General features: G+C 40.8%; 1 protein-coding gene across 2 annotated transcripts in view; it reads left to right on the top strand.

The window, feature by feature from the left end:
* LOC143276725 (chromobox protein homolog 1-like) overlaps positions 1-12,274 on the top strand; it is a 12,697-nt gene extending 423 nt beyond the window's left edge. Inside the window, exons 2-5 of one of the 2 annotated variants that reach the window (XM_076581386.1) lie at positions 1,178-1,367; positions 2,059-2,230; positions 3,514-3,614; positions 6,064-12,274. In XM_076581386.1, the coding sequence (XP_076437501.1) occupies positions 1,178-1,367; positions 2,059-2,230; positions 3,514-3,614; positions 6,064-6,217 (617 nt within the window). In that variant the 3' untranslated portion in view covers positions 6,218-12,274. The remainder of the gene's footprint in view (positions 1-1,177; positions 1,368-2,058; positions 2,231-3,513; positions 3,615-6,063) is intronic. The other variant, XM_076581387.1, reaches the window with a different exon arrangement.
* The last annotated feature ends 555 nt before the right edge of the window (positions 12,275-12,829 follow it).

Below are 12,829 nucleotides of genomic sequence, written 5' to 3'. Positions count from 1 at the left end.
AGGGGATAAAAGAGGGTTATTTTATTGAATGTGGGGAAAATTTTATCCAGGCATGTTGAATGCGACCGGCTGTTTGAATTTTATACCAATTTATTTAAAGTTAACGTTGCCAGCTTGTCTCTTCAATATATGTTTTTTCCCGTTTTCTCACCATCTTTTAATACCAGTATAGATTGTTAATTTTTGTCATTGGGATTAATCTTATTCTTAGTCTAAACCAGTAGATTCTGTAGAATCTGTGCTGTAAAGTGTTCATGAAAGCTTGTGTCATTTTGCTTTGTATTTGACAAGTCATTGCAACTAGAGATTGGCTATTGTGCTTTGTGTGTGAACTGTTTGAGCATCACCCAGTTCTTTGATTTTGATTAAGTTGTCAGATAACAAAGCAGCTTGTGCAGTCTAGTCAACTGTCAGGAGAGACCAATAAGCAATGATATATCTACTGGAAAACAAATCAATGCAGTCAGGTCTGTTACAGAATTAAGTAATGATTTCAGTTTAACTTGAAGGGTGAACCATATGGTCCAGGTGATGTTAACTTCAACTGATTGATTTGAAAAAAAAAAAAAAAAGTCCAAGCAGTACTTTCACCATTTTAACTTGGGTTCAATTTGTGTGTGTGTGTGTGTGTGTGTGATATTATGTAGTAAGAGGTGTGTCTGTGTGTGTGTGAGATAATTTAGTAAGAGGTGTTTGTGTGTGTGTGTGTGATATTAAAGGGTAGATAGGTAGCAACATTTGCATCACTATGAACACCCACATTACCATTCTTTGAATTGATCATTTGGTGCCTGACCAGTGTTGCTGTAGTTTCTGCCAGATATAGAGTAGATGCAGGAAGTATGTAGTTTCTGCCAGATATAGAGTAGATGCAGGAAGTATGTAGTTTCTGCCAGATATAGAGTAGATGCAGGAAGTATATGCAAGAATAACCAACAAATATTTTAAAGCAATGCATGCACTGACTGTTTAATGTAACTATTAGTATGTTGTGTATTTAACTTTGTAGATATGTAGCTGCTTATATCATTTATGCTTTGGTTTATTCTTGTCAGACTCTAAAACTGATCAGGATGTAGAGACTGCTTATTGATGATGTAGACAGGCTGCTCATTGATGTGTTTATGCTTTTGTTTGATAACCTTCTCTATATTACCTTCCCATCATGGTGTCTAAGCCATGTCTTCAACAGGGAAAATGGGGAAGAAGACGAAGAAGGATGATGATGACGTCATCACCGCAGACCAAGTGGAGGACGAGGAGGGGGAGGAAGCAGAGGAGGAGGAGTACACAGTAGAGAAAGTGGTGGATTCTCGGACGCGGAATGGCAAGAAAGAATATCTCCTGAAATGGAAAGGATATCCAGAGTAAGTATTGTTGTTCAATCTGTAAAACAATGAGCAAGCTCAGTTATGTTTGCTCCTTGCATATATTGAAGTCCAGATTATACTTCATTTTTGTTACACTTGTGTGATACATGGAGAAAAAGGGCCTCATATTTTACACTGAAAAAGCGAAACATTGGTAAATAAAATAATTGTTAAAAGAAAACCACATGTATTTTATTGCATCTGTCCTTTATGTCCATTTCATGAGTGTTAGTCTTCAGTAATGAAAAACTGTCTTAAATGCATGAACAGCTGGTTGTGCAGTAATCACCACTAAACACTTCAGTGCAAAGTGATGTTGCATGTAAACATGTTGTTGTTACACTGTTGTTTAATTGGCAATGACCATGATTCATTCTGCATATAATCTGATGAATCTGTTGGTTGGTTATCCCCCCTCAGTGTAGACATGGGATTTGTCAGGTGTGACTTTATCATGTTTACAGCTCAGAAAACATGGGAGGGATGGGAGGCCAGTGCGAATCTGGACTGTCAGTTGTGACTACAATTACAGCTCAGAAAACACACTATGTTTACAGCTTAGAAAACACATGGTAACCCAGTGAAAATCTGGACTGTCAGATGTGACTTTGAATTGTGTTTACAGCTCAGAACAAACATGGGAACCCAGTGAGAATGTGGACTGTCAGATGTGACTTCATGTTTACAGCTCAGAAAACACATGGGAGCCCAGTGAGAACCTAGACTGCCCAGACCTGATTGCAGAGTTTGAGGACAGGAGAAAGAAACGCGACATGGAGAAGAAGAGGAAATCCCAGAACGGAGTTGAAGACACATCAGCAGCAAAGAGAAAGAAGAAAGTCACAGATTCTAAATCCACTGTAAGTTTGGTTTTACTCTGTGGTTGGTTGGTAGATAAGATCTGTACAGGGTTTGGAAGCTCGTGGAGGTTTATCACTGGTCGTGAAGACAGAAATAGCTTAATTTCTTGTGATTATATCGGAAGGCTGGGGCCTAATCCTCTCATCTTTAACCATCCCCAACCCAAATCTGGTACCCATTCACACCTGAGTGAAGTGAGGAGAATCAGACTGAAGTGCCGTTCCCAGTGACACAACACCTTACCCAAAACAGTCTCAAACTCTTATCACTGGATCAGAAATCAAAAGACCTTGTTTGTGTCATATTTGGGTATCATTGGGATTAGTGAAAGCTAGTTATCATTTACATGAAGGAAAATGGTTGATTTTGTAATTAACTCTTCAGAACTTTTCAACTAGTTTCAGTTAAAGTCGGTTTGGTGTCGGTCATGAATTGGAGAAGCGTGTGGTTGGTTTTGCAAAGGTTAAGGTGGTGGTGGGTGAGAGTCAGTTTTAGTGTGATCTTCAGAAAGAGTTAGGTCTTGAGATGAGAGCGCGTGTAATTGGCAGTGTTCTGTCCATCAGACTGTCACCCTGGACAGCGTGAGACACGTCATCCTTCATCATCACTTTTGATGATTATAAAATAATCTTGGGGACTACAAGAACTGGTATGATAATTGTAGGGGGTTCCAGATTTCCTTCAGAGGATTGTTAAAGCTGTGTATTCCAATCAGTTCTGCAGTGCTGCACACATAGAGGCAGATACCTTAGAAAATTGGATCACTGTACTGATTATTCATCTATACACTGTGCATTTGAAAAAAAAAAAATTGTTTATACTTTACATTGAATAAATATTTTCTGTTTTTATTTGATAAATGCATGCAGAAAGAAAGAAAAGAATCCTATATTACATAGACAAGGGATGTCTGAACTATTTATTGCAAGTATTATTTCATTACTTTCAAGGCAAAACAAATCACATGCTTCTGAAAAACTGATGTAAACATATATTTAATTACAATATATTATTATTTCTCACGTCACATTGTATCGTATTACATTGCTGTGAGTTACAGTGCGTACACAACATACAGTGCGTACACAACATGACATTATTTGATTATATAACATTCACATAGACCTAAGCAGATATCACAACCACTTTGTTGGTCGAGTGGAGAGGAGAACAAAATCTCTATACCTGTTTGGGGCTTGAACTTGGAACTCCTTGTTTTCCAGTCAAGGTTGGTGGTGGTTCCAGTGGTGGTGGAATTGCTGACAGTGTGTGTGTGTTTCAGGAAGACGACAACAAACCCAGGGGCTTTGACAGAGGTCTGCAGCCAGAGAGGATTATAGGAGCTACAGACAGCAGTGGGGAGTTGATGTTCCTGATGAAATGGTGAGTGACAGCAGTGAAAAAACATTGCTGATGGTGTGTGTGTGTGTGTGCATGGAAGTGTTCTTTTCATACATTGCTGACAGTTGTGTGTGTGCATGTGCATTGAAGTGTTAGTTTCATACTTGCTGAGGGTTGTGTGTGTGTGCATGGAAGTATTCTTTTCATACTCGCTGATGGTTTGTATTTGTGTTTCTTTTTATCACAATAGATTTCTCGGTGTGAAATTCGGGCTGCTCTCCCCAGGGAGAGCATGTTGCTGCACTACAGTCCACCCATTTTTTTGTATTTTTTCCTACGTGCAGTTTTATTTGTTTTTCCTATCGAAGTGGATTTTTCTACAGAATTTTGCCAGGAACAACCCTTTTGTTGCCTTGAGTTCTTTAATGTGCGTGAAGTGCATGCTGCACATGGGACCTCAGTTTATCGTCTCATCCGAATGACTAGCGTCCAGACCAACATTCAAGGTCTAGTGGAGGGGGAGAAAATCTCGGCGGCTGAGCCGTGATTCGAACCAGCGCTCTCAGATTCTCTCGCTTCCTAGGCGGACACGTTACCTCTAGTCCATCACTCCACTTTTGTGTGTGTATGGGTGCATGGAAGTGTTCTTTTCACATGTTGCTGACGGTAATGTGTGTGCACGGAAGTGTTCTTTTCATACTCGCTGAGGGTTTGTGGGTGGGTGTGTGCATGGTAGTGTTCTTTTCATACTTGCTGAGGGTTTGTGTGTGGGTGTGTGCATGGTAGTGTTTTTTTCATACTAGCTAATTTAAAAAAAAAATTTTTGTATGTGTGTGTGTGCATGGGAGTGTTCTTTTCTTACTTGCTGAGGGTTTGTGTGTGTGTGTGCATGGAAGTGTTCTTTTCATACTTGCTGAGGGTGTATGTGTGTGTGTGTGTGTACGGAAGTGTGCTGTTCACATGTTGCTGACGCTTGTGTGTGTGCTTGGAGTTCGAGTGTTCTTTTCATACTTGCTGAGGGTTTGTGTGTGTGTGTGCATGAAAGTGTTCTTTTCATACTTGCTGAGGGTGTGTGTGTATGTGCATGGAAGTGTTCTTTTCATACTTGCTGAGGGTGTATGTGCATGGAAGTGTTCTTTTCATACTTGCTGAGGGTGTGTGTGTGTGTGCTTGGAAGTGTTCTTTTCATACTTGCTGATGGTAGTGTGTGTGTGCATAGAAGTGTTCTTTTCATATTTGCTGAGGGTGTACGTGTGTGTGTGGATGTGTTCTGTTCACATGTTGCTGACGGTTGTGTGTGTACTTGGAGTTGGAGTGTTCTTTTCTTGCTTGCTGAGGGTTTTATTTGTATGCATGGACATGTTCTTTTCATACATTGCCGAGGGTTTGTGTGTGGGTGTGTGCATGGTAGTGTTATTTTCATACTTGCTGATTTTTTTTTGATGTGTGTGTGTGTGTGTGCACGGGAGTGTTCTTTTCTTACTTGCTGAGGGTTTTGTGTGTGGGTGTGCATGGACGTGTACTTTTCATACTTGCTGAGGGTCTGTGTGCATGGAAGGATTCTTTTCATTACTAGGTGAAGGTTGTGTGTGTGTGTGTGTGCATGGGAGTGTTCTTTTCATCCTTGCTGAAGGTTGAGCGTATGTGTGTGCACGCATGAAGGGTTCTTTTCACGCTTACACTTGCTGAGGGGGTCGTGGGGGGGTGCATGGAAGTGTTCTTTTCATACTACATAATGCTGAGGGTTTGTGTGTGTGTGCATGGAAGGGTTCTTTTCATACTTGCTGAGGGGAAGTGTGGGGGGGAGTTGGGGGGGGGGTGCATGGAAGTGTTCTTTTCATGCTACATAATGCCATGGACAACCCATTTGTTGCTTTGGGTTCTTGTACTAAGTGCATGCTGCACACAGGACATCTGTCTGTCGTCTCATCTGAATGACTAGCATCCAGAGCTCCACTCATGGACTAGTGGAGGGGGAGAAAATACTGGTGACTGCAGGATTTCAACCTGTATGCTCAGATTCTCTTGGTTCCTAGGCTGACGTGTTAACCTCTAGGCCAACACTCCACATCATGTGTGCCTCATTTGTGATGTTTGATATGGATATTTATAAACAGCGCCTATCTTTGGTCAGAGACAAGCTCAGGGCACTTAAACTCGGGATCATTTCCACAACAGGCTGCCTACCTGGGTAGAGCCGACTGATGGCTGCCATTGGGTACTCATCATTTGTTTCCTGTGTCATTCAGTCAGATTTCAGGCACGCACAGATACACACTCAGACAGACATATAACATCTTACGTAAATGACCGTTTTGTTTACTTACCCCGCGCCATGTAGGCAGCCATACTCAGTTTTCGCTGGAGTGCATGCTGGGTATGTACTAGTTTCAATAACCTACCGAGTGCTCACATAGATTACAGGATTCTTAACGTGCGTATTTGATCTTTTGCCGTGGGTATACACATGGAGAGTTTCCCTGTGTTGCAGGAAAGACAGCGACGAGGCTGACTTGGTGCCGGCCCGACAAGCCAACGTGAAATGTCCACAGATTGTCATCGCTTTCTACGAGGAGAGGCTCACGTGGCACACTCACAATGACGCCGACGACGATGACACAAAAGGAAAAGATGACAAGTCTTAATGCTGTTGTCATCTTCTTACCTCTGCACATGTCACTCATATTTGTGAGAATGGATGGGGGGGGGGTTGGTGGGGGGGTGGCGGGAGGGAATGACTGACATGAGATCTGCAATGACTGTAGGTATATTTCACAGGAAGAAGGGTTTAAAAGAGAAACCAGATTTCAGTCGCGAAGCGTTCATGAACATGATTGTGTGTTGTAGGAAATGGGATTCCTGTGTTTTTATTTTGTTGTTTTGTGGGTTTTTTTTTTTTTTTTTAGATGATTATAAGCATACAATTGGGTGCACATGCACACACACACACACTCACACACTCACACACACACACACACATATTTGATAGATGAAAACTGTAAATTTGAAAAACGGTAAAAGTAGAGAGAGTGCATTGGATGACACGTCATCTGCTTTGAGAACGGTGTGACTGTGTGTGAGAGATCCGTGATTGGTGCTTGGATGTTAAGTCATTTTGAAATTCATGTCACCATTTGACCATTACAAAATGTGTGTCTGTGTGTGTCTCGGCGTGCGCGCGCGTGTGTGTGTCTTTCTCTTCCCTGCCCCCCATTGCCACTGCAGTTTCTGGACAGTGTATTACTGACTGCCCACTTTTGTTGACAGTGGTGTTTTGGGAGGCTGTAATGTTGTCTGAAATAATGAAGCATTATAATCGTGGGCGTAATTACAGGTCAAGCTTGGATGGATTGACCAGTGACTGTTCTGTAACGTCAGTTGAAAACTTGTTTCCCAATGGTAGTTGGAAAGTGAAATGAATGGTATTGAGACATGAAATGCCCCTTCCCTCTCTTTTTGTTTTCAACAGTTGACAATTTTTTTTGTTGTTGTTGTTTTTTTGTAACTGAACTTTCATGTGTTTGAAACTCCCAGTTTATCTTTAAAAGAGCAGCTTAAAGAGAGCTGATGCACATCTCCTATCTATCATCAAAAAGAGCAGCTTTAAAAGAAGAGATTCACAGGGGTTTCTCCAGCTGAAGCTGGCATAAATGTGAGAAGCTTTGTTGTACTAAGAAATGATAAGTTTGTTAGCACAGAAAGGAATTATCAGGTGACCTTGTTGGCAGAGCTGTTGTTTGAAACCCACCATTGATTGTTACAGATCACTGGAAGTATGTCTGTCACAGACCACTGAAAGTACAAAGTGCATTTGTTACAGACAACTGAAAGTACATCTATAACACACCACTGAAAAAAGTACATCTGTTGCAGACCACTGAAAATTCAAAGTGCATCTGTTGCGGAAAGTATAAAGTACATCTGTAAAAGAAAGTACAAAGTGTATCTGTTGCAGACCACTGAAAGAACAAATGTTATAGACGGCTGTAAGCATGTTTTATGGAACACTGAAAGCACATGTTACAAATCGCTGCTGGTACATCTGTTTCAGACCACTGAAAGTACTAATGTTACAGACCACTGCTAGTACATCTGTTACAGACCACTGAAAGCACTTGCGTTACAGACCACTGAAAGTACAAATGTTAGACTGCTATAAGCCTGTTTTACAGACCACTGAGAGCTCTTGCGTTACAGACCACTGCTAGTAATCTGTCACAGACCAGTGAAAGTACATGTGTTCAGAGGCGAAAAATCCTCTGACCCAGGGACCTAGCTTCCGTCTTCATTTCCTATTTTCACCCATCCCATCTTCTATGATATTCCAGGGTCAGAATAAACCGGACATCTGTTATGATATTTCATTGTGGAACCTTGGTTTTTGTTTTTTTAGGTGGGCTACTGGTGTAGGCGTACTGATACAGCATTGGTTTATCATTGTGCAGCTTGAGCATGATGTCTGTTTTGGTGCGTGTGTACTGTAGGGGTATGAAGACGTTGGTGTCTGTTGCGCATCTGTGACGCAGACAGGTGTACATCTTCACACTGCTTTGGCTGGAGTTGTACAGGTCCAGAAGATAGGTTCTGTATGTGTTTAGTCATGACCATGTCTCTCTTTGTTTTTTTTGTATTTTCTTGATAGATCACCACTGACCGTTTTTAAACTGATACATTACGCAATGTGGACTCATTACTGTAATGCATGCTTTGTGGTTTATCTGCCATTTTTTTGTTTGTTTCTCATACTTATGATTGATTTTAATGTTTGTTGCAAGGATATAGCATAGATTTTTTTTTCTATAATTAGCCAGTCGGGCGCTTTGCGCTGATGAAATATTGGTCCAGCATGTGTTTCTGTACTCAAAAAAAGAAGTTTGCAACATTCCATCTCGTGACATGAAAAAAACTACAAGTCATTGCACCATCCTTGTTGGCTGGATGAAGGAGTTGATTTTACTGACTGAACGACAGAGCCTTGACAGCAGGCCACAGACTGACAACAGACTGACCACAGACTGACCACAGAAGGCCGAAGTGACGTTGAGGGCCACCTGTCAGTGACACCCCTGTCATAAAGCTGTTGTCTGCACTCGTCAACTGTCGTCAGTCTGTGTGTCCTCCCAAGTGGAGTGATGGCCTAGAGGTAACGTGTCTGCCTAGGAAGCAAATCTGAGCGCACGGGTTCAAATCCCGTCACAGTCGCCAGTATTTTCTACCCCTCAGCTACACCTTGAGGGGTGGTCTGGACGCCGCTAGTCATTCGGATGAGACGATAAACCGATGTCCCATGTGCGGCATGCACTTGGCGCACGTAAAATAACCCTTGGCAACAAAAGGGATGTCCTTGGCAAAAATCTGTAGAAAAATCTACTTCGATAAGAAAAATTAAAAAAAGAAAAGAAAAAAAAGCCACCTTCATACAGGAAAAAATTATTGAAAAAATGGGTGGTGCTCTCAGTGTAGCGATGCGCTCGCCCTGGGGAGAGCAGTCCATATTTCACACAGACTGACAAAAATTAGTAATACAATGCAATAATACAATTTCTGCTTGACCTTCGGAACTTGTGAATAAAAACTACTACCAGTAGAGCAGTGACAGGTCATCATAAAAAAGCTGTTCGGTCTGTTCAGCAGCCTTTGCTGTCGTAGCTCCGCAGGCATTAGATTTATTAAAAAAAAAAAAAGTTCATTGAAGATCTGGAAAGTGGCAGAGTTTAAAGCTTTATATGTATGGTGGAAGTAAAGTCATATTAAGTCGGCACACTTTGTAAGACAGTACCCTGAAAATGGGCTCATTATGCTGAAGCATGCAGTGCAATGCAAGTTTGTCCTCTGCAACCATTGCTTGGCAGAATCCGTGACACATATGTGCTGCAAGCAATCGTTTCCTGACACTGGTGTATTTGGTGTCATTTGGACCCAACTTTTCAATTGCTTTTATAACGGGCTCTAAGTTCTCTTGTATAATTGTGGCCATCGGTTCAGCTGTGCCCAAGAAGAGCATCATCAGGTTTAGTTCAACATGTACTGTTCAGGTTTCATTCAGATGAAGTCAGAATCTTCAGTATCATCTCATCTTTTTTTGAATTTTATTTTAATGAATGTCAAATTAATGTTTGTGTGGTTTGGCAATGTTGGATTACATCTCTGTGTCATGGTTTGCTGTGGAGGATGATTTTCCTTTCTACATCTGTAGACACCAATGAAATTTTCATTTTAGAGCAAACAAGTATGAAAATGATAGAAAGTTAAAAATTAAGTAAGGGTCTTTTCCCCAGTTCTGTTTATGTCTTAGTTATGATTTGTACCCTTGGTTACAAAAATGTTTTAAAAGGGGATTAAATCTTCCCCTAATTGCTTTCATGCATCAAACATGGAACATGTTGTTTTTTTGCCATAGCGACTAAGCGAGGCATTGGCTGTGCACTGATCTGAACCTATGCCCAAGAAATCATGGGTCAGTCGCCTTATACATCAGGTGAAACAACAAAAGAGCAGTAATAGTTGTAATGCAGACTCTTTGAGATTGATACTACTGTTCAGTCTAGAGTCAAGACTGTTCTCCCACCTTCACTTATTGCTCCCGTATCGTCAGACGCAGGAGGAAGTCGAGGCTCTCTATAGTCCCAGTTGGCTGCTGTCTCTCCATCATCTGTCAACAAGTCTGAAGTTCCTCTCCACTGTTTGCTGCTAAATAGAAAAGATATCATGTTTATCAATAACAAAGCATAAAAAATAATCATGTTTATCACTAACAAAGGAGCACAGTTGAAAATGACAGGTGTAGACCTTTCACAGATGCATGTTTTTCTTGCTGACAGGGAAAAATGATAATGTTAATCATTAACAAAGGAGCAGTTGAGAATGACAGGTGTAGGTAGACCTGTCACAGACACCTGTTTTTCTTGCTGTCAGGGAAAAGTGTCGACAGGTGCTTCGAGATTTGTATGGATTATCTGCTGTCTCTGATAAGTTAACACACTTTTTTTTTTTTTTTTAACACCTAGTTCACTTCTTTTGATATTTTAGTGATGGGACAAAATTACAATAAAATGTTCCTTTCCATGCTGAAATTGACTGGTGTGAGCGGAGCTGGTTTCACTTTGTGAAGTACTGAGAGACACATTGTCCAGCTACATGTGGAAGTGATGCCAGAGGTTTTGGATGGATGGTGTGGTGTGATGTGCATAATACTTCCAACATTTCTGTCATTTAGACTCGTGAATGTTCAAGATTTGGGGGAAATGATCCTGCTGATGTTCATTGGAAATGAGTAAAGACTGATCCTCAGTTGGTAAATATTCAGTCAAGACATTCTGTGGAGAATTGCATCTAGTACTGCCTGTATAAGGCAGATAAGTTGACTGAAAGTTATACAAAGAATTCAGACTTTTTTTTTTCTTCTTCTTCATGAATATTGTCATGTGGCCCATACTGATCACCAATGAACATGCATGCTCATTCGTGATCTTGAAAAAAAAAAAAGCTGTTCCAAAAATATGAATATCCGACATTGAAACTAGGAGCAGCTTTACTGAGATTTTGTTTTTCTCACAATATGTATTTATAGGCCTTTATGTAAGTTATGGAACACTTCACATCCCTCTTATCACCCATGTTTTTGGTTTCTTTTTTCTTTTTTTTAATTGGCTGGAATCACACATGAGGTGTGAAGGATTCTTGGTTTTTTTTGTTTAAAAAAAAAAAATTATACCTACATTGTATGTTTGTCTCCAGTTCTTTTCCGACACAGGAGTAGTGATTTGCTGGAGGGTGGTGACATGGGGAGGAAGAGGGATGAATTTAGGCTGGCAGTCACAGATGATACCAGAGGACTTGTTTCTTCCCTGAACAACACAACTTTCACTGAACCAAGACCCAAACACTCAACAACTTGACCTTGAAATCAACTCGTACATGAATGTCGGAAGGGAAGTAGTGGATTGCTGTTTACATCTTGTTTCTTTCTTTCTAGATGGCAGCACCTCGGCAAGACTTGAACGTTTGTGTCCCCTGTCCTTGGCAAGTTCTTCCCACGAAACTGTCTGTTGAACTGAAGAGGAACTTGTGTCTGACATGCTGTCCCCCCCCAACCCCCTTCCCTTCCGTACACTCACTCTATCGTTCGTTCGTTCGTTCATTCATTCTCTTTCACTCAGTTTGTAACATCTTTGTTGAGGTAAAGTTAGTCAGAAAATAAGCGACCAGATTTTTGGACAAAATGACAGCACGACAACTGATCAAACCTTATGTCCCTTTCCTTCACTCCCTCTCAGAAGACCTGTTCTTGAACACAAGATTTCCCTTGATATTGGATGGCTCGCTCTCCTTAAAAAAAATTTAAAAAAAGAAAGAAAAAATGTGTTTGCTCCATTTCATTACTGTGTGAGATGCATTTTGTTTGAAGAATGTGGGAATGACTATGCTGTTACAGATGATGGGACAAGCACAAGACTTTGAAATTGTTTCTCTCTCTTCTAGCCTTCCCCCTCCCTTTCCCTCCTCTCCCTTCTTATGTTTAGGAGAAGTACTATGGTCTGGGTTGAAGAAAGTTGGATTTATTGACCTGATGTTGTTGGACTGTTGATGTTCTAGCTACGATGTCCTTTTTTTTTGAGTTTTGCTTTCTGGATTTGTACTTACATGGTCTGTGTCATTTTTAAGTCATTGTAGAATAAAAGTCATATGTTGGATGTTCACAAGTTTGTGAGGATGATTTTTATGAGCACTTGTGTGATGTGTGGTGTGTGTGTGTGTGTTTTGTAGTAGCTCTTGATGAAAGAGTGTTTAAATCTCTATTGTCTTGTTGCACCACACAAACTCCCCATCACACTGAGTTTAAGAAGCGGCACTGAGGGTACACATACAATCATGGATGTCTTGAAAGGTCTTGGGGAAAATGTTTTCTGGGAAAACCTTTAAACAGTTCCATTTTTAAAAAAAGCTTATTTAATTACACATACTTAACCGTGACCCACTAGTGCAGACTCGGGCAGGGGACAAAAAAGTGTTCAAATTTTAACAAGCTATTGGGATATCCATCAGTCTTTTTCATCAGTGGTGTAGCAGTGCTTTCATATACGTATTTTGTGTGTTTAAAAATATTGTTTGGTAGTAAGGAAAGCGTTCAGTCCAGTTTAGAAAAGGTTTGAAAGTGATAAAAAATATGATAGATATATTTGCTTATCACTGCCCCCACACCCCCCCTCATCCACCCAGTCTCCAATACCCAGGCAGACATTTCCATTTTCTCTTTC

This window comes from Babylonia areolata, chromosome 32, assembly GCF_041734735.1.
Source record: "Babylonia areolata isolate BAREFJ2019XMU chromosome 32, ASM4173473v1, whole genome shotgun sequence".
In the NCBI taxonomy this organism is placed as follows: Eukaryota; Metazoa; Mollusca; class Gastropoda; order Neogastropoda; family Buccinidae; genus Babylonia; species Babylonia areolata.
This window is presented reverse-complemented; position numbering and strand designations above follow the sequence as displayed.